A 22,417-nucleotide genomic window follows, 5' to 3' on the forward strand; every position below is an offset into this window, starting at 1 on the left:
ATAAATAAATAATAAATAAATAAATATTTTAAAAAAAGGTGAAAGACTATAGAAATATAAAGCCGTTTGTAAGTTACAGATATACATGGTGGACTTCCCTGGTAGCACAGTGGTTAAGAATCCGCCTGCCAATGCAGGGGACACAGGTTCCAGCCCTGGTCCGGGAAGATCCCACATGCCGCGGAGCAGCTAAGCCCGTGCACCACAACTACTGAGCCTGTGCTCTAGAGCCCACACGCCACAACTACTGAGCCCACGCACCACAACTACTGAGCCTGCACGCCACAACTACTGAAGTCTGCGTGCCTAGAGCCCATGATCTGCAACAAGAGAAGCCACCGCAATGAGAAGCCCGTGAACCACAAAGAAGAGTAGCTCCCGCTTGCTGCAGCTAGAGAAAGCCCGCGCACAGCAATGAAGACCCAACACAGCCAAAAGCAAATGCATTTATTAAAGAAGAAAAGATATACATGGTAAAAAGCCTTTCTATCAAAATGTTAAAGGTTATCTCTGTGTGGTAGAATTAAAGATGATTTAATTTTTCTCTTGGCATTTATCTATGTCTTCCTCATTTCCTACAATAAACATGTTATTACTTTTAATTATTATTATTTTTTTGCGGTACGCGGGCCTCTCACTGTTGTGGCCTCTCCCGTTGCAGAGCACAGGCTCCGGACGCGCAGGCTCAGCAGCCATGGCTCACGGGCCCAGCCGCTCCGCAGCACGTGGGATCTTCCCGGACCGGGGCACGAACCCGTGTCCCCTGCATCGGCAGGCGGACTCTCAACCACTGCGCCACCAGGGAAGCCCTGTTATTACTTTTATAATTGGGGAAAAAAGTGTAAAAACAAAAGAGAGAGAGAAAGAAGCAGAGAAGAGACCAGGCCCTCGTGAAGCCCCGCTGGTTCTAGGCACCCACCGGTCCCTCCCGAATGTCCTTTCCACCATTTGGCTTCATTCATGTGATCCGAAGGTGTGTGAACAAGTGAGAACTCTCGGGATGGACAGTCGGGTGAGCGCTGTGCTCCAGGCCTCCCTTTCCTGAGTCACAGGACAGCCTCCTGCATTCCCCCCTGGAGGTAGTTCTGGATTTCTCCAGAAACCACACCCCAAGGGCACACTTACCCGAGGCCACTGACGATGGCGATCTGGACAAGATGAGATCTGCTCTCTCCTGCCAGAGCCGTGGTGGCCGCAAAAGAAAAGTCAGGAACCAGCTTTCTTCCAGTAAGAATTATTTTTAATGGTTTAAAAATGAGTCTGTACAAAACCAGCACCACCATTTGGTGCTTCCAGTCCATGGGAGGGTCCCAAGGGTCTCTTCCAACACTATCTCTTTGGCCAATTGTGCCTGAAACCTCTGTAGAGACAGCACGAAAACAAGAGAGTTACTTCTTCCAGTGTGGCTGAACGTCGGCTCTCAGCCAGTTTATAAAACGTTGTGAACCTTAATCATGCAGAACGGAGGGAAAATGGACTGTCTGGGGGTTGCGAGGACTGAGCAGGGCAGCAATGTGCCCCAAAACTCCAGCAGACAAGAGCGGGGCCGGAACGGCCGAGCTGACCGAGATCTACAGGCAGGTCCCTCGGTTACGGCCACAGCCTGGGGGCGAGTCCTCTGACCTCAGGGTCTGCCTCAAGGATCAGGGTTTCACACCTCTAACTAAAATATTCCTGAACAATGACAACCCACATTTGCTTACGGACTGTTTTTCTCATTCCTCAGAAACAAGCTGATCTAGGCAAACTTCAGACCTATTTGCTCCGAGGTGCCCCTGGGAAACCGTATGGTACCGGGAGAGCACTGAGGGTGACTGGAGCCCGGGGAGGCCGTGGCTGTGACTGGCATCCAGCGATCACCTCTCCTGTCCCAGCTAGTTTTCCAAATGACAAAGGGCGGGATCGGGTTGGGAGAGGCCGTCTGAAAGTCTTTCCACCTAAGGCCTCCGAGCTGCTCACCGGGTTTCCCGGGCCACGCCGGCCATCTGGCACGTACCTGTCTGACTTTCCAGTTGGAAAAGACATGCTTTTGTTTCCCATCGGCTGTTTAATTTTTTTGGCTGCAGTGCATTTCTGAAAAGAAGCCATTGAAGCTGAGTGACAACCATGACTGCAAGACGCACAGGAAAACACCCCTGAGCTCAGATGGCCCATCAAGGACTCCAGCGCCACTGGTGTGACTTTGGTTTTCTTGCAACTGGACATTTCTGGGTGTTTCTGAAGGCGAGGCCATACAGATGAGCTACTGAAGAAACGGGAGGGCTCCACGTGGGCCTCGCCCCGTCCCCCATGCCAGACGTCCAGCCACCCTCTGCTCTGACTGGAAGCAACGCCCACGGTGGGGTTGGGGGACAAAGGCAGGCCTGTGCCAGCAGCCACAGGGAGGCCTGTGGCTGTAATTCCCATGGCAGCAAACAGAGTAACACCCTTCAAAACCACACACCCACTTCTATAGACTCTTTAAAACATTTTTTTCTTGCTAGAATAGTTGACGGGTATTGTCTGTACTTGGGAAGAAATGAGGTGAGGGAAAAGATACGCAAAAAGGATTCCTAGATGGACCTGTCTTCCAAGCAGTGGAAGAGGTCAACAAACACGCACCTGGAGCATGCTGGGGTTCTCAGTCTATTACTTACCTTGCCAGACGGTGGCTGCTTATTTGGGTCAAACTGGGAAGAAAGTGTGGATTTGCTGTCTCCTAAAAGGTAAGAGAAGAGACGCCGGTGATCGTGTGAGTGAGTGAATACACACAACAGACTTACTACCAGGCCGGGGGCACAACATTCAGGCAGTGTGGGCTGTCAGTCCACTACCCCTTTACCGAGAGAAACTTCTGGCTGATGTAACTTCACAGATCATGTTCCCAGTAGCTAACGGCAGCCTGGAGACAAGGCTCATTTCTCACAGGTCTATTCTTAGGTCAGGGGCAGGTGGCTAAAGCACTGGCCACTTTACATCAAGGAAATCTATCTGATTTCTGTGCAGGATGAAGCCACTGTCAGTAAACTGGGACCAGAGGTGACATTCCTGCAGAAAAGACTGCTGTGTTGCCAAGGAGGCTGCTCTGCAGTCAGGAATGCCAGCCTCAGCCCCTTCAAGGTAGACAGGCTCTCACCGGCTCAGGAAGCACAGAGCTTCATCTCCTGGACATCAGGTTTTCTCAACAAACCAAATCGTGTGTGTGTGTGTGTGTGTGTGTGTGTGTGTGAAAACACAAGCTCTTGTGAAGAAGGATGAAGCCACGATTAGAACAGACACCATTGTGCTGAACCACCAGAGCGGCTCCTACAAGTCAGTCCCAGGGGCTGAGGGAGGTGGGTTTCTGTCCGGTCACCACTGTGTCCTTGTCTTGCCCTCACAACTCCTGCTTCGTGCCAGGTGTCAGGCAGAGCTGAAGCTCCGCCGAAGGCCCGCTGTTTCTTTACCCCATGTGACACGGCAGGTAGTCCTTGCAGGGCACCAGTTCTGGCCTCACCAGCAAAAGCCTTGAAATCCGACTTGCTGTAGTCATATGGGGTAAAATCTTTTTCTGGTGGATCTGGGTCTTTTAGCTTCTTGGAAATTTTGAGTCGTTTCTTGTCTTGTTTCTGTTCTGTCGTCCCCGGGTCACTTGTTGTTCGTTCCCTCTTCTTGGCAGCGTTCTCTAGCTGTGGATTGAACAGACCCGTAAGAGAGCAGCACGCCCCGCGTGCCCTGCAGAGAGCACAGCGCGAGGGACCCGCCGCCTCCTGGGCTGTAACGACTGATTCGGTGATGGGGAGAGGAGCGCCGGCGGGCAGTCTGGGCAGGACTACCGCCAGGTGGACCGAGACGAGCTCCCAGAGGGAGAATGACATCGGGCCACTTCGAAAGGCCGGGGCTGAGCATTCCAGAATGTTTGGGTGCCGGGGAGTGACACAGCTCCCAGGAGGAGTGGGACACAGCGCAGGCTTGAAGCCCTGTCTACTTCTACAGGCGAGGGGCACGTTTATCCCAAATGCGGAGGGAGGAACGTCGAAGAGGGATGACAGCGTCAACTTTCTCAAGGGGCACGAGGCAGCACCACTTGACAAGCCAGCATGAACTGGGAAGAGCAAGCATTCAATCCAAGCTGAGGGCAAGCCCTCCTGATGCTTGAGAACAATCCTGACCAGAACCAGAAAACGCAGAAAAGCCAGCACGTACGGCGGCCTGCTGGCGGACGGACACGGCCTGCTCCGCTGCGGCTCCGCACTCCTCCTTGGCCTGGTCCCGGGCAGCTGCAAGAGAGAGAACCGTCTCTGTGCAGCCTCCGCCCTCCTCTGCCCACAGCGGTCGCCCCAGCTGCGCGCGCCCTCCCTGCCCCTCAGCCCCCTTTGCTGGTCCCACCCCACCTCCCCAAATCCCCACAGGGTGGCTGCCGTGGGGCTCGGGCCCAGATGCTCTTCTCATCACCCGCCGTCTCAGTCCACACCCACACCTGCCCCTCATGCACTGGCCTACGGGACACCTCTGAGGGTGCTGCGTCGGGATCTCAACTGTAACACGTGAAGGACCAGAACCAAAACCTCGTCCGCCTCAAACCGGCTCCCTCTTCAGCCTCACTGTCGACGGCAGCCCCACCTCCTCAGGCACTCAGGACGAAACCTCTCGAGTCCACGGACCACCCTTGAGTCCTCACCCCACGCTGTCGGCTTCACTACGGGCCACACCCAGGCTCTGACTTCTCACCACCTGCTCTGTCCCCAGCTCGTCCACGCCAGCGTCCCCTTGCACCTGCATTCCGGCCCTGCCTACTGACCGGACTCCCTGCCCTGCCCTCTGCGCGGCTTCCAGGGGGAGGCCTCCACAGCCTAATTCAGCGCATGTCCCTCTTCTGCTCAGAACCCTGCAAGGCTCCCAACTCACTTGGAATTGAAGTCCTGACAACGGATTCCTGCTCTCTGCCCTCCCCTCCTTCCCGCCTTCGTCATGCCCGGGGCCTCCTGCCCACGCTGAGCAGCACGGCGAGCTGTGGCCTTGGCCTCGCTGGGCCTCCGGTCCGGTACCCTCCCCCCGATCGCTGCAGGTCTCTGCTCAATGCCACGTTCACTGACTGCCGTAGGGAAGAAGCCCGGCGCCCCCTCAGGCCCATCCCCCAGCACCTCCTACCTCGCTCTCTGAGCAAGTACCCGCTGCCCTGACAGCTCACACATCTACCGGCTGACCGTCCGCCATCCCTCAGCAGGGCGGAGGCTGCTTTGCTGTATCTGGCACGTCGCTGAACGATTAAATCGACAGAACGACGTGCAAGGGCTGTTCTCTAACGAATGCGCTGAGTCTCTGAGGAAGCAGACGCTGCGCTACCTGTGTGCTCAGCTGCCTTCTTCTTGGCGGTTTCTTTACATTCTTTTTGTACCTGTACCTGGCTTGCCAGCTTCCAACGGTTGCTGATCTATAATGAAAACAAACAAAACAAAAAAACTCCAGAACTCGGCCACCTAGGAATGCTTTATTTTTTTAATGAGGTGATGCAGAGCATGCTAACCTAGCAGCTATATACATTCTAGGTTATAAGTTCCATATCTAATGACACACAAAATAAAACCTCAGGCTGGCTTTATTTATACGCTACTTATTAAGAAGGACAAAGTACAGCTGTACCCCAGGCACGGGGCGGGATGCTCACATACCCACCCTCTCATTCAGTCCCTTCTGCGATCCCGGGACAGCGGCATTAACATCACCCCTGCGTTACGGACAGGAAGCAGTCTCGGAGAAGCTACAATAACTTGGCCAAGGGGCGTGGTTAATAAATGGCGGAGATGGGATTCAAGGCGGGACTCCTGCAAGTCTGACGTGCTTCTTTATGACACCACCTGTGCCTGCGGCCTTAGAACGCATCTAGGTGGCAGGAAGCAGCAAGCACGGTGAGGGACGGATGGCTGCTGAGTGTGCCACAGCCAGTGGGGGAAACCCTGCCTGACCCCCCGTCCAACAGCAGCAGGCTAACCAGCAGTGACAGGGTGGAGGCCCATCAGGGTGTCGGCCTGATTCTCTTGCCTAAAGAGTGGTGCTGGGAGCAGAGGGAGGCAGGCCACCTATCTGACCAGAGCGCTACTTTCTGCAGGGAGGAAGAGGGCTTTTAACAGACAATTCACATGCGGGCTCCCAGGAACATCTCACGGGGACCCAGGGAAGATGTGCTCTCATTCTTACTCATGATGCTGCTGAAGACAAACCACACGATACACGACAGAGTGCTTTAAAATGCAAGCCGCCACCTTTACGGACCTCATAATATTCATATATCAAAACGCATCCAGCTGTACATTTCATATCTCTGTACTTTACACCAAGTAAATTAAACTTCAATTTAAAAAAACAAAAACCAAAGATCTGTTTCTTAAAAAGTCCCCCAGTGCTTTCGAAAATCTGATTAAAGTCTGGCTGCTCTCTCTGGAAACAATGCTTATATATGAAGTGCTTCTTGCATTCACTTTCAGGGAGGTTCACAGATGGGCTTGTTTAAAACAGAAACCTGGTTTAAGAAATTAAGAAGTCCCCTTTTCTTAGAAAGTCACTCTTAGAAAGGGTGACAAATCCACTTACTTCATAGATTTTCGAAGATGGATCGAACTTTGCTGTCTGAGAGACGTGAGCCCGGGATTCTAGCGAAGGCAGAAACTGGAGAGATGGAGACGCAGTCACGTTAGCCGCTGAGAAACGGAATCCGGACCCAGAGGTCGGTGGCGCTGAGATGGGAGTTTTCTTGCTGGTTCCATCTTAGGAGGCCTCAGTGCAAAGCATCAGCCTGGCCGCGGCTGCCTGGCCCTCAAGTGGGGTCTTCTTTTTGGCTTTGTCTCAAAAGACCTGACCCCAGGTCTCAACCCACCGCCGGGGACGACTTCACAGTTTTGAGGCTTCCAGTCTCTGAACACTCTCAGCTTCTTTTCCAGGCAAAAGGCACCTACAGCTACAGAAAGCTCTGCCTCTTCTGTCAGCCCTTAACATACACAACCATTACTTACCATCCGAAATGGATTTTCAAAGGACTCCATTATGTTCTGGGCTTTTTTCTGTGCAACTGTTAATGGACCCTTTCCATTTTCTTCAGCACTAGGTTCCTGCAGGGACAGAAAATGATCACTCATGTAATCATTCTGTGACATTAAGATACAAGCAAGAGGAATAACAGTAACAGTAATGATACTAACAGTTGACATTCACTCATTCATTCACGCCATGCCGCATACGGGGATTTTAGTTCCCCAATGAGGGATCAAACCCGTGGCCCCTGCAGTGGAAGCACGGAGCCCTAACTACTGGACCACCAGGGAATAACTTAAATTTATTTTTTTATTTAAAACTTTTTTGGGACTTCCCTGGCAGTCCAGTGGTTAGGACTTGGTGCTTTCACTGCAGTGGCCCAGGTTCAATTCCTGGTTGGGGAACTAAGAGTAAGCTGCAAAAAAAACAAAAACAAAAACAAAAACAAAACAAAGCAAAAAAAATAAAAACAGACAAAAAACAGAAACAACCCCCCAACCCAAAGAAAAACCCCCAAAACAATTTTAATTTAAATTTTTAAAATTTAAGTATAGTTGATTGACAATATTAACGAGTATTTTTTTTAAAGTCTCCCCTATGCATAAGGCACTGTAATAACCTGTAATAGCACACAGGAGGGTGTTTAATACATATCTATTGAATCAATGAATTCTCACCATGTCCTTACAACCTATGAGCTATGTGGCATTATTCTCACCATCTTACAGATGAGGAAAGTGAGGCTGGGAGAAGTTAAGAAAGTCTTCCAGAGCCTTGCAGCTAATAGGTGCAGAACAAGGATTTAAACCCAGGTCTGGCTGGCTCTAAAATGTGGGGTTGTAACCTGAAATTACCTGAAATTTAAAATCATACACCTTTATAGGTAACCAATGAAATTATGCAACAGAATGTTGCTTCCACCTGGGTTCATCAGCATGTGCTATCCTTTGGCTTTTTCTGTAGTTAGGCTCCCTGCCACACAGGGCACGAGGGGCTCCAGCATCCTTTAGACCAGGCACAGCACTTACACGTCCACATAGCCGCAAGTTCACGCTCACATCTTTAGTTGCCTAATCACTTTGTGGCTCAATGAATTCTGCGGTCAACTAAAGCTCCTAGACTTCTTTTCACATGAAGCAAGACTAAATGTATGTAATTAAGTGAAAAGGAAAGTTTACTCCCGGGTGGTACATCTTGCAGGCGGTACTTCACCTCCCTGGCTTTGGCCCAGCATCCGAGTGTGGTGGAATAGCTGTGAACGGTGATCCCGTAACCTACTGGATCACCAGCTTCTTAACCATCTGAACATCTGCTAAGCTTGACACTTGTCTTTTTCCATATAGACAGTATTCTTGCTTCTCTTTCTCAGTTCCTTCTTTCTAGAAATTATGGTTTTTCCTTTCTACCACATCTATTGCTTGCTGTATTCAGAATTTTATCTGTGCATTTTCCTTTTGTCCCTGGTCATTTCAGTATCTGTCCATCCTGACCAACAAATGCACCTTGGTCTTCCTTGTGCAAAGAACCTGCAGCTCAAGTCACTGGCGGAAAGGAGAAGCGTGCTGGGTGGGATAGACCGGGATAAGCTCTGTCGCATCCCAGCCCGATTCCAGGAACACGGCTGGGCTCAGGCGGGCCACACTGGGACTCCACACTGGATGGAGTCACTACCTACCAGGACTCAGCCTCTCTCTGGGATGGGGAACAAGCTCCTACCCACTTCCTGGTGCCTGATTTCCTGCAGCTCACTTCCTCTAACGAGCCAGACTGGAGAAATGCTCTCTAAATCTTCTCTTTTTCATCCAGAGCACATATAGGTGGTGCTGGCAGCTGTCAGGAAGGTATACACAGCACACACTCTTCATCGGAGACATCACTCCACCCCTTCTGGGAATCAGGGTGAACTGTCCCTTGACCGTGGATGTTCGGGAAAAGTCCCTGCTTATGCGCCCCTGGAGCCCACACCACTTCCCTGGGGGGCCATCGGTGAGTATCAAGATGTCAACCCTCCCTTGAGGATCTCCTCACACAGAGCGCACAGAGAATCCTCTGCCACCTCCCACAGACCTCCTCGTCAGGGCAGCAAACACTATCTGGCTGATGGCCTCCATGCCCACTCCCACCACTGCTGGCTTCTACTTCTGGTGTTCGGCTCAGAGGTGGCCACGACACTCCAGGCAGACGGCCTGTGTGATAAACCCAGTACGTCCCCCCGGCCTGTCTCCCCTCCCCGAAGATGTTACTCACGTTAAATAACGTGATGACAGCGGTAGCGATAAGGCATCCGGAGCCCGGCAGGGCCTCCTCTTCTTCTCGGGCAGTGGGGAGGCCCTCCTGCTTCTGCACCGGCACAGGCCCTACAGGGAGGGAAGTCAGCACGGTCGAAGCCTGTGGGATGGCACACCAGGCAGCCCCAGCTGTCCAGGATATTCCAGAGGGCTTTTCATTACCATTGGTTGCAATGAGAGGACAGCCGTCTGACGGGGCGTGGGAGCAGTCGTGGGGGCCGAAGAGAGCATTCTCCAATCTCTGCAACAAAAAGAAAGCACCAGGCTGACACGAACAACCTGCAAGCGGGGGCAGCCTTCTGCCCGAGGTGTCAGGCCCTGGTGTCTGTCAGGGAGGTTGGGTCCGCGCTGGCTTTGACTGATGTCTCCCCCAAAGAAGCAACAATAAACACATCCCGGTACCTCAGGGTTGGGTGGTGGCCCGTCCTTCCTCACTCCAGCTGCAACTTCAGACTGAAAAGTAAAAACAAAGAGAATTTGAGAAAAGTTCCCTGAATTTGATGATACACACATTTTTTCCCCCTCAGCGCAGAAGGGTCCGTTCACTAGACGGTGTTTTTCTCAAGAGCCCAGAGATTTTCTCTCATCCCTTCATCCCTTCCAGTGCCTGGCACTATAATTACTTAGTGCTCAATAATTATTTGTTGGATGAAAGAATAAAACCTTTTATCGTAACAAGGCACAATGTGGAAGGACTCCAAAGAGCTTGATAAAGATTCTTCTCTTGTCACCAGCGTTTCTCTCTTTACTTGGAAAAAGTATAGAGCCAAGAAAGAAATTTTAACATGAAGACAGTAAATATGTTTATCCTCAGATTCTCTTCTTTTTCACCTTTTCAAAGGGGCTGATTTTAAGTCTTCTGGAATCAATAATCTTTCAAAAGATTGTAAACATGATTTACCACATGCTGACACTACTTAGACAAAACATGAAAAACTGTCCCAATAAAACACAAATCAAAACATGCAGGGCTTCCTTGGTGGCGCAGTGGTTAAGAGTCCGCCTGCTGATGCAGGGGACGAGGGTTCGTGCCCCGGTCCGGGAAGATCCCACATGCTGCGGAGTGGCTGGGCCCGTGAGCCATGCCACTGAGCCTGCACGTCCAGAGCCTGTGCTCCGCAACGGGAGAGGCCACAGCAGTGAGAGGCACGTGTACCGCAAAAACAAAAAAACAAAAACAAAAACAAACAAAAAAACCATGCAAATTTACCTGACATCTTGTATTATCTACACAAAAGCAGAGGCGTGCTGGTGTGTGCGTGCCCATGCGTCGCACATAGACGTAGATGTATGGATCTGGATTATGGGCCGGGGACCCTGCTTTCATCTAAATTTTCCTAAACTTTAGCATCTCCTTCACAGTTAGCTCTTTCTGAATTCCCCTCTTCTATCCAAGGTTCTCATGTTTCCCATCACCTTGGCTTTATATGTGGAGTGAACTGTCCTTGACTCCACCTCCGTTATTTTCAAATCCACTTGCCAGTCGGGGAATACCTCTAAAGCACTTAGCATCGTGCTCCAAAAGAAATGGCAGGGAAGGGCCTCCCTGGTGGCACAGTGGTTGAGAGTCCGCCTGCCAATGCAGGGGACACGGGTTCGTGCCCCGGTCTGGGAAGATCCCACATGCCGCGGAGTGGCTAGGCCCGTGAGCCATGGCCGCTGAGCCTGTGTGTCCATAGCCTGTGCTCCGCAACAGGACAGGCCACAACAGTGAGAGGCCCGTGTACCGCAAAAAAAAAAAAAAAAAAAAAGAAATGGCAGGGAATTCCCTGGCGGTCCCGTGGTTAGGACTCGGCGCTCTTACTGCTGAGGGCCCAGGTTTGATCCCCGGTCTGGGAGCTAAGATCCCACAAGCCACACGGTACAGCCAAAAAAATGAAAAAAAGAGATGGCAGCTGTTGTCTCCATCTGTTATTAAGTCCCATCGATCTTTTCTTCTGAAGATACTTCTTGTACCCGTCCTTTGCTTTCCATTTCTGTGACCAACACACTCATCAGGGCACTATCACTTCACTCTGGACCACTGCCCGTTTTCCAAAACGAGCTCCCTGTGCTGAGATCCCCACTCCATTTTATCCCGCCGGGTTAACTGCCTCTGAACAACAGCTAACCAGCCCATTAGACATCATTAGACATCACTGACTCGCTGGCTGATCAAAGATAAGGTCATGGAAAAAAGGATGAGTTTTAGCTTTTGATTATCATAAAGATACACCCACTGGATTTCCTAAACCCTATTATGTCTTCAGGATTTTTTTAGAATGGAGACCAGCTCACGTCCATAGGACACCATAAGGAGTAAGACACTGGCAGACAGGGTTGAGAACCTGCTGAGTTGGGAACGTTTAGCAGAAAAGCTTTCTTACCTTGAGCAGGGGCATCTCTCGCGCCTGCTGAATTAAAAGATGCATTTCATTGATCTGCTGCCGTACAAGAGGTGGCACAGGGTTACAGCAGGCTATGATGCCCTGAGGTTCCCTGAAGGCAAGCGAGAACACACTCAACTCATCGCCTAGGAACACAGCCCTCAAAGGCTCCAGGAAAGGACAATAACCAGATAAAGCCAGAGCACGGAAAGCTCAGGTGGACACCAAGGAAACACCGTCACGTCCGGGCAGCCCAGCCAGCTGCTCCTAGACGTGCTCCCTGCTGCACTGAGCCTTGAGCAGAAAGCCTCTTACAGCTGCCTCCTGCTAACCGGGAGAGCTGGAAAGAAGGGCCGCAGCTCTGCTGTACTGCGATTCTGCAAGGAGGTGATAGAAGATTATGAACTTTGATTCTCTGCTTATACTTCAATTAACATCATAAAACGTCTAAAATCATAAGATAGCTTAATTTGGAAGAAGGTACAGACATTTTCCTTCCTTGTAAGTGGACGCTATAGGCTCAGAGACTTACATGGGACTCAGTATAAGGCATATCCAATGAAACAGTTCCAGTTCAGAAGTTTTACTGCCTAAATGGCAGCCCAAGGGCAGAGACTGCATTCCTTGGTGCTAACTTCCTTGAGCACTAATCTTCTCTGAGTAAACAGCCTTGAGGCAATAACAATCAGGGAAGCTGGACTGTGAAGGACAACTCTTCTCTACTGAGAAAGTCCGCGAGCATATTAATCAGGTCTCACTCACTTGGGCAGTTCCTCAGCTATCTTTAGCATCATATGGTTTGGAAGGACATATCTGGAATAAAACACACAACAGGATCACATTAAATTCAGCCAACAAGTTCCACTATATGCTATAACCCTGGGAAAACAACCAACTTTCATGGCAAAAAGGGAAAAAAGTCCATTATTTCCTTGTTACCAGACCTGGCAAGATTAAAAGAATCTCTAGTCTCTTACCCATAACTTTCATCTTCCCTGCGAGCAGTTTTATCCCTCCAGGCAAACAGCAGCTGAAAGGCCGTTAGTTGCTGTGTGTTGAGATGTTTCTTTTGCTTTCTATACAGTTCCAGGTAAGATTCATCCGTGAAGATAGGTTTGATGAATTTCTGCAAAATATTATCGAATTTTCAAGATCAGTGGGAATCAATACTGTGCCCTGGGCTCTTCAAGACACTGGGCTCTTTTCATGAATGCAAAGAGCAAAGCAAAGAACAAGTGGGACCTGAGCGGAACCCGGGTGTCGGGCTTTACCTTGAGGCAGATGTCACGGCTCCGCTGCCACTCCACCTGCAGCTGCGTGGGCTGCTCGTTGCCACGCTCCCACAGCTCCAGCCTCATCTTATCATAGATGTAAAGCAGGTAATGAGTGTCGTCTCGGGCATAGTTGAGCATTTCCTCAGGCAGAGGTCTAGAGTTGCAACAGAGAACATTGTTTCACACCTTTCCCCCTGGGCGGCAATTCAACTTGTCTACGCTGCTGGAGCTAAGACATTTTTGGTTCCTTCTGATATCAAAGATTCTCTCCCGGCCAATACTACAGTTCTACCAGCATCTCCTGCATCTTCATATGACAAGCCACTCTTTTCACAGCTGGGTAGAAAGGTCAGCAGGACAAGGATGTGGTTAAAAATAAGGGCCCTGCTGTCCTGAGTTTGAATCTTAGCCCAGTGTATGGCACGTGGCATGGGTTAAATAACAGGTAATGGTTTTTAGATTTTATCATTTTCATCTTACATTTGGACTTCACTAGATTCTCTTTAGAAATTCTGGCATGAGAAGTGGAGAAAAGCTTGGTGCTTCTCCATACAACAGCTGCAACCTCAGAGAGGAAGCCGGCCATCTGAAAATGACCAAGGTGAGCAAGAATCCCACAAAGTATGGCCAAGACTCTGTTACAGCCTTTGACTATAGTAAACACTGACTATAAGGCTAAGTCAGCGCTGCACCTTAGAATCCTCTCACACCTATGGGAGACCATCTCACACATACACAAGCATCCCTATCCGGGAGATGTGAGTTACAAACAAGAGACTGGCGTTGACAAATGCTGACATGGTGCGGCTCTTTCAACTACTATTTCCACGAAGCATAACACACTGTTTATCTAAGATAGTAATTCCCAGCTTTTTCAAATAGGAAGCATTTTTTTAACCAATCCATTTAAAAATTTTTAAATTCCTCACATTACAGAACTAAACTGAAATTTACTAACATTCCCCTCTATGTAACATAATCAGCCCAACATAAACTTCATTGTTATTCTAAAACTTCCAGTTGTCCTTATGCAACGAAAACAACTGGAGAAAAGCCCAACGACATTCAACTGAAGATTCAAATGGTGTTACAGCCTGCACAAAGGTCTCCAGGAGTGGGAGTTAATGAACGCCGAGGCCTTCTTCTGCCATCCCCATTTCCTGGTCAAGAACAAACTAACCGTATTCTCCAATCGGCCAGCTGATACTGCTTGTTTGATTCCACGTTGCAGTAGAGCTTCAGCAGATGGTCGAGGGAGTGCCTGCCCAGGTTAAGAAGGCGTGCTGCCTGATGGGTATCAAACATGTTCACCACGTACAACCCGAAGTCCTTCTGTAGCCATTCTATGTCTGAATCGGCACCGTGGAAGACCTGAAAACAAAACCACAGGCAGGCAGTACAGTGGCACAAGGCCACTTATGCTCTGAAATGAACTCTGCCCCTAGGTTATTAGAACACTGGAATTAGAAGACAGGATAAAGATTAAGATGGGTTCAGTTTTAAATGCCTCTTTTAATTTGGGCCACAGCCTTCTACACTCCTAATTGCATACTTGTAACTGCTAACAGCTGATGATTCTAAGAAACCTGCTTTGCTAACTTCAAGGATAGTCATTAAGTCCAAACAATCTTGAGAGCATGGGCTCACTGCAATACTCATCAAAGTGATTTAACATTTTTCTGGGTGGTAACGAGCTAAGCCTTAGCTCTTCTAACAGGGGTTTAGAAACAAAAGCAGTTTAGCATGTGGTACCCTAGTGTGAAGCTACTGTTATTTCTCTCAACTTTATTGGGTCTACGTTGAAATGATGAAAACAGTAAACTGAAAAGCACCTAAATCTTGCACTCACGTGCGTGAGTGGGACTGACCTTAACAATAGCTGGGTCTGTGAGGCTCTCATTGAGAATGTACATGTCACTGCGAAGCTCCAGGGTGTCAACGATGAAGTCTTCTGTCCGGGTGGAAATCTGCATCAGGCAGGTGAGCCCTAGGAAGCTCCGGTAAGAGTGGTGCTAAAACACACAGAAAGAAGGGAGAACAGGAGAAAAAGATTTTACCAGGCTTACCTTTACCGATTTTGAAGTCAGTTATAAAGCAGAGTAATATAATTAATTTTTACCAAAAAGTAGATTTAAATTAGTATTAATTCTGTATTTCTTGAGTAGGTCAACTCACAGGAAACGAAAAATTTCATTCCAGGTCATTAACAAGTTACCTCCAAGTCTACAGCAAATTCTTGACACTTCAGGAGCTTTTCATTGAGTTCCACTAGTTCATCCAGCGAGGACACGAAGTGGCAGGGTGTCTCTCCTACAGGTCTGTATAACTGCATCACAGAAGTACGGGCAGAAAGAGCAGACTGTTAAGAATCATCTTTCATGAAAGTACCAAAATTAAGAGTTCACGAAATAATCCAAAGTCATAACCTTCTACTTTAAAAATATTTAAGGAAAGCCAAAATTACATCCAGTAATCTATGTATTTGATTCTTCCTGGGCTACTTGGGTACCATCCATCAGCTAAGGTTGGGCACTTACCTGAGGCTCTGGCTTTTGAAGGACTGAGTCTGGTGGAGTGAAGTGATCTAGTTCGTACTGATAAGGATGTGCAAACCTGAATCAATAAAACAAAAAGAAAAATCTTTTTGATTAATTCCATGATTCAAGGAAGAACAACTGCTTTAATCCAATTCGTAAAAACAAACAAGAAAAGACCATTGTGAAAATATTTTTAAAAGCATCATTGTTTCAACAACGATTCAAGTGCATCAAAAAAAAAAATTGGGTGAAACTTGTTCACCCTTAAAGTATGATAATTCAAAATCGATGCATTTATACAGATTTGAGCACTAATTTGCCAAACACTGTACGGCTGCTGTTGTGGATGATACAGAAAGGTGAGATATGTAACTCCTTGTGGTTTGGAATAACGAATCTGTGAGGTGAGAGAGAGTGGTCAATACCTCAGTTGGTCATATACCAAATGATGTATTTTTTTCAGTTCCTCTATCAGATACTTGCATAAAAATCCTAAGTCTCTCAGTTCCTTGAGGGCAGGGCTGCCTTTCATTACCTTTATTTCTCTAGCACTCAGCTAGTGGCCTCACAGTGCAGAGCTGGGGCTGAGGCACAAACGCTCAGACACTCTGGCTGCGTGTGAGAAAAAGACCAACACTGACGAAGTTTTCATCACCGTTTTTCTTTGAACTGAAATCAAAGTCCTCTTGTCTGTTTTAAGCAAAGTTTTTCCAAGATGCTTATCCTGCCAGTGAGAAATGTCTTTTCTGTACTGAATTTATTGGTGAGCATTACCTTCTTGTTTGCGACCACACCTAACAAGAAAGGCAGAGTGGTACAAAGGAAGGACAATTTTAAGAAAACTTGGGCTTAAAGTTCTAGTTCTGTGGGAAGTTAGCATCCCTAATTTTGTTTTCTCATCTGTCCAATGGGGACGAGAGCAACTGGCAGCTCTCAGGACTGCGTGAGGGCTACGTGAGACGGTGCTTGTGCGAGGCCCTCTGCGAACACAAGCAGGAGGTTTAATTGATAAGATGCACGTCAGGATAAGGACTCCTCAGATTCTGTTCTCATTCACACATGTTACAGAAGTGACACAGAGTGAAAATGCGGCACGAGGATGAGGGCCACGGCAGGACGTTCAGACAGGCAAACACTTACATGTCCTGCTCCACCTGCTGGGTTCTCTGCTGGTGGATGAAATCTGCCAGGGCAGGGGGGACATCCAAGTCCTCTGGTCGGTCCTGTGGGCGCTCCCGCCTTTCTTTAGAGAGTGCTGGAGACCCAAGCAGGGACAAAGACACATTCACATCTTGTCTAGTTATGGAGGGTTAACTGGCTCCCTCTGAATTTGAAGAAAGGAAGGTGGGAGGGATACCTTTTCCCCTTGATTCGTTTTTGTTGGGCAGAGCTGGCACTACTTACCCTGAGGGAGGGGTTTCTGAGCATTGGGCTTGATGAAGATTTTAGGAAGGAACGGCGTGTTGGAATTGTCAATCTTCTCTCGGAATTTAAGCTGAGGCCGGACGATGTTTTTTGCATGAAGCAGCCGGAATGTTTCACATTTTGTTTTTTTGCTATATTCTCCTGCCTATGATCAACAAATATAAATACTTTATAACACAGCAACTTGATGAATTAGAATAAATTCCAATTTATGCCTTCCAAAGACCACTCATTTAAGAATGTATGTGTGTGTGAGACTGGGGGGTTAGACAAGAGGGTGTAATTAGGTTGTGTCTATTTATGAGAACAACTTAGGCAGTGGCCAGTTCTGTGTCCAATAAGTTAAAACAGAAATGCAAATCAGAATGGGCAAGGGCCCTACTGCAAAGCTGACACTGAAAGCTCTAGTTCACCTGAAAAGCAGCCCTCACCTTCCGGTTCCAGCTGGACACTATGGTTTTAGGGACCTGCAATCCTGCAGGGAGGACAGGTTGTTGATTCTTATTCACACCTGATGCTTCATCCAGTAAAATGCCCTAAGAGTAAAAGAGACATTAATTTAGTGTCTTCCTTTCAGGGTTAACAGAGCTAATTACCTAAAATTTTTACGAAATACATTCAGAGAATTATGTGCGAGAGTACACACTTATAAGGGTGGATCACTGTAGCAGAGGTGATTAGAGAGTCATCAATCGCAAATAAATGAAGCATTATTTGCTCAATGACAGGGCTGTTATCCGGCACTCCCTACCCTTGATCAAGTCTCTTTACAGTTCTGAATTGGGCTGAAAATTCAAAAGTGATTCAACAGTATGATGTGGCCCACTAAAATAATTAAAAAGACCCTAGACTGTATTAAACATAGAGGTACGGTATTTAGTGAGAATGAAGCGTGTCCTGATCTACTTTATAAAGATGTGGAATCTCAGTTTGGGCACCATTAACAGAGGTGCACCCAGCTGATAAATGCCAGGACTTGAAATCATAAAGTATGAGAAACCACTGAAAGACCTGTGGGCATTTAGACCATGGAAGAGCTGACTTCAAGGGACAGGAGAGCATGATTTAAATGTCTGCAGGACTGTCACATGGCTGAGAGTCAGATGTGTTTTGGACAATCTGTGTGTATTTCTGTAAAGAATGTTATGCTGTAGTATTAGGTGTAAGTAGACAGTCAGCTAGATCAAATGATTCACATCTCCCTCCAATTACGCAAGTCAGGGTGTTTAGCAGACTGTGGATAATAGTAAAAATAGACTAAATTTTGGTTGGGATCTGTATCCAGAGGCCTCTTCTCTTGCAACAAAATGGGATTCGCAAATCTGGAAGGTACATTACTAATACGGCACTTTAAAAACAGCCCTCCCCCGGGGCAGCGATACTCTGAAGTGATATATCTGAAGACAACTGTGTTATTTTTCGGAAGAAGAAGCCAACTAGCAGAGGGAGGGAATGTCATTACAGGCCAGAAATGCTAAACTTCCTTTCTTTTCATTTCCTGAGGTGCTTGGGTTTCTTTTCATATTTAATAATACGAAAGCTCTTCATTTGTTAGTAACCTTAAGAGTAATGTGAAATACTCACCACTCTTTCCAGAATAACATCATTGGCATCAACTAGCAAATCAAACTTGTCCTCCAGCTCAGTCACTTTATTCTGATCCTTAATGTTGCTTCGGCATCCATGGTACTGCATTACCCTACTCATGCTAGAAAGGACAGGAAAACCAAAATCAGCTTGTATACTTTTATTCATTTGTTTACAATCTAGGAGAAAGCTCCCAAGGCTTGGCTTAGACTATTCCCAATACTTTTTGATCAAACTAATAAAACCTGCACCCTTTAGCAAAAAACATTGCTAGTTGTATGGCACTGGGCAATTCACTGAATCTCACTAAGACTTATTATTCTCATCTATTATTTGAAGGGGTGGAAGAAACTATCCCAAAGCTTCCTTTAAATTCTAAAAAAAAAATACATAACACTATGTAAATAATATACTCTGCATTCATTGTTTTCACATGAAATCTAAAACAGATTCTCTAACTCTGTCATGCAACAGTTAAACAAAATCAACGTTTGTGTAATGCCTGTCCTAATACACTTATTAGAAAGCTACTACTAAAAAAGAAAATAGATTAAAAAGAAAAAGAAAGCTAATACTTGTGACTTTCCAAGTTGTGTGAGAGAATCTTGGATCTCGGTTTTCAAGTCCCATATTAATTAAAAAAGATTCATTGTCTATAGCTGCAATAGTCAATATATATATTTTAAAAGTAAAACTCAAAATTTACCAAGTAACATTTCCCTAATTAACATTTCCCACTGTCTCATTTTTACATTTTATAGCTCTAAAGCACAGAAAATTATGGTAAGAAAAAAACAAATTTCAGGAAAAATCATCTACTTCTTTATAGTCTTTTCTTTCAACGTGAGAAACCAATATACAGTACTTACCACTGAAGCAACCTGTCTCCCTGTGTTTCACAAAATGCCTGGAAGCCAGGAAAACTTCGGTAAAAATCATACTCATCACCAAACTGCGGTAGGCCCCCAGATGCCTTGGTGACTGCCACCACTGCCCCAAGAGCAAACTGTCAAAAACCAGAAAAACAAGCATGTTTTAGACACGGATCACCATTCATTCAGCAACTCATTTTTTTTCAAGATCTACTATATATAATGAATTGTGTTAGATGATGAAGACCTTCATGCGTCCAACAAATATTCATTTACTGCCGATTTTACACCAAGCCCTTATGATGCAACAGTGAACATGAAACCAAGTTTTGGAGCTTACATTCTTGGGGGAGTAGGGAGAGAAAGAACAAATACATATATAATATGACTAATATTCAAAACAGCCTGGGTTTGAGTCTTGGCTCTGCTACCTATTGACTGTGACCTTGGGCAAGTTATTTTATTTATTTGAACCTTAGTTTCTGCCTTTGAAAAATAAGCGTAAGGGGGACTTCCCTGGTGGCGCAGTGGTTAAGCATCTGCCTGCTGATGCAGGGGACACGGGTTCCCGATGCAGGGGACACGGGTTCAAGCCCTGGTCCGGGAAGATCCCACATGCCGCGGAGCAACTAAGCCTGTGTGCCACAACTACTGAGCCTGCGCTCTAGAGCCCACAAGCCACAACTACTGAGCCCGCGTGCCACAACTACTGAAGCCTGTGTGCCTAGAGCCCATGCTCCGCAACAAGAGAGGCCACTGCAGTGAGAAGCCCGTGCACCACAACGAAGAGTAGCCCCCGCTCACTGCAACTAGAGAAAGCCTGTGTGCAGCAACGAAGACCCAAGGCAGCCAAAAAAGTAAATAAATAAATAGATGTAATCTCTCATTATTAAAAGAAGAAAAAAAAAAAGGGCTTCCCTGGTAGCGCAGCGGCTGAGAGTCCGCCTGCCAATGCAGGGGACATGGGTTCGTGCCCTGGTCCGGGAAGATCCCACATGCCGCGGAGCAACTAAGCCCATGCGCCACAACTACTGAGCCTGTGCTCTAGAGCCTGCGTGCCACAACCACTGAAGCCCCTGCGCCCAGAGCCCATGCTCCACAACAAGAGAAGCCCGCGCACCGCAACCAAGAGCAGCCCGCGCTCACCACAACTAGAGAAAGCCCGCGTGCAGCAATGAAGACCCAACGCAGCCAAAAATAAAAAATAATAACAATAAAAAAAAGTATAAGGGACTTCCCTGGCGGTCCAGTGGTTAAGACTCTACGCTTCCACTGCAAGGGGCACGAGCCACGTGGTGTGGCATGAGCCATATGGTGCAGCAAAAAAAAAAAAAAAAAACGACAATATAAGAATATTCTAGATCTTTTGGATAAGCAATTTAGAATGGCTACTGTCCACAACTGGACTAGTGTTTATGGCTCAGTTAGTGCCAGGTAGGTCTCTATTTTAACTGTTGTGTGATAATGAGAAAAAACCTTAAGTGGCTGTCATAGGTAAATGACAGTTGGTCATATCAAGGCCAACTGACATTACTGTGAGTTGTGTAATAAATGTTTTCCAAGAAAAAAAAAAGAGAGAGAGAGAAAGATGGGAACTTGAATCATGGTGGGGTACATGGTAGCACTGAGCCACCCAATCAGGACCATGGCTAGTGGCCCTGGAGCTATTCAGAACCAAATAAATGAATTAATAACAACATCTGCTAATGATGAATTAGATACAATGCGAGTGGCGTTTTGGAGGATCTGTAGTGCTAACTTACAAACTATTTTAGTTTCATGGTCTTGGAAGAGCTATGCATGAGGTGTTTAATCCCAGGTTTGTTTGTTCATATTTAAGCACCAATAGACAAATAATGTAAATGAACTCTATGTTCCTTCGAGGAGGCATTGATAAATGCTCTATGGCACCTCCAGGAGGGACACTCGGTGGCAGCTGTAACAGGTGACATTAAACCCAGGGTTTGGGATTATGTAGGATTGGCCCTCAAGAGAGGGAAGAAGCGCCATCCCGGCCGCGGGAGGCGTAAAGCAGCCAAGTCTCTCTGGAGAGTTGGTCGGGTGGCTCAGACCTGGGCGGGGGCGGGGTCGCGAAGGCTGGGGACATCAGGGTGACCAGAAAGCCCTTCCCACGAGGCGGAGATGGTTCTCCACACTCGGGACTACATGGGCTCAAACGGGAGATCAAGGACCCTGGGGAGTGTGGCGTCCCCGGGTGTCAGCGTGCGAGGCCCCATCCCCGGAGCATGAAGACTGTGCCCGGAGCGGGGAGCGGCCCCTAGACCCCCTCCCGAGGCTCCGCTGCAGCATGCGCGCGGCCGCGTGGGCGGCCTCCGAGAGGGTCCGCGCCTGCTTCCGGTCAGCCGCGGGCGGCTCCCTGTGCCCCCGAGGCCTCACGAGCTCACCTTCACGAAGCTGTCTGCATCGGGGAAGCCGGGCAGCACCATCTCCCCGTCAGACTCGGTAGCGCTTGTCGCCGACCGGGCCTTGGACTCTCGGGAACTGGGAAGCGCCATTTTTCCGGCTTGCACGACTTTTCTCGCGAGAGTGCCTCAGCCAACGCGACGTGCACGCACTGCGCATGTGCGAAGGCTATTCTTGAGTTGGGGCGGTATCAGCTGAGTACCCCACCCAGGGAATTTGACGTTTTTCTTTAACTTCGTATTATTTCATGACAGCAACCCAGTGATTTACGGTAAGACCTGGAGGACCCAATTATTCTTATATTTAAAGCTTGCTCCTCCCAGGCTCTGGTTCCGTGGCCCCCTCACTCACTTGATTTGACTCCTGCAGTTATCCCCTCTCTGGCGTCATCTATCTTTTCCCTCGCTGCTGGTTCATCCCTAACAAACTACAAGTATTCTGGCATCTCTCCCAAATAAAAGACAAGCTAGAAAACAACACTCCACCCCACACTTCCTTCCAGCCCCTGTAACATTCCTCTTGCCCTTTATAGGTAAACTATTAGAAAAGGCGTCTATATGTTCCTACCGTAGTTACCTCTAGTTCTCTGGAACGCCTCCAATCAAAGGTTCCTCCCCATCTACGTCTTAAGGCACTTAGTGTGAACTCAAACATTTC

The 22,417-nt window shown here is 47.8% G+C and overlaps 1 protein-coding gene across 1 annotated transcript; it reads right to left on the reverse strand.

Moving 5' to 3' along the window:
* Positions 1-1,227: 1,227 nt before the first annotated feature.
* EXOSC10 (exosome component 10) lies at positions 1,228-22,045 on the reverse strand. Its single transcript, XM_079903447.1, has 25 exons — positions 21,742-22,045; positions 19,334-19,470; positions 18,462-18,585; positions 17,309-17,413; positions 16,857-17,022; positions 16,593-16,707; positions 15,453-15,528; positions 15,131-15,241; positions 14,784-14,927; positions 14,096-14,286; positions 12,913-13,069; positions 12,619-12,767; positions 12,404-12,454; positions 11,642-11,753; positions 9,678-9,728; positions 9,438-9,516; positions 9,235-9,344; positions 6,969-7,064; positions 6,550-6,624; positions 5,305-5,392; positions 4,165-4,238; positions 3,476-3,647; positions 2,637-2,698; positions 1,997-2,073; positions 1,228-1,360 (listed from the first exon to the last, which is right to left on the reverse strand). Exons 1-25 carry the CDS (start codon positions 21,850-21,852, stop codon positions 1,330-1,332), a joined length of 2,664 nt encoding a protein of 887 aa, XP_079759573.1. The 5' UTR covers positions 21,853-22,045; the 3' UTR covers positions 1,228-1,329.
* Positions 22,046-22,417: the final 372 nt, after the last annotated feature.

This window comes from Stenella coeruleoalba (genome assembly GCF_951394435.1).
Source record: "Stenella coeruleoalba genome assembly, chromosome: 1".
In the NCBI taxonomy this organism is placed as follows: Eukaryota; Metazoa; Chordata; class Mammalia; order Artiodactyla; family Delphinidae; genus Stenella; species Stenella coeruleoalba.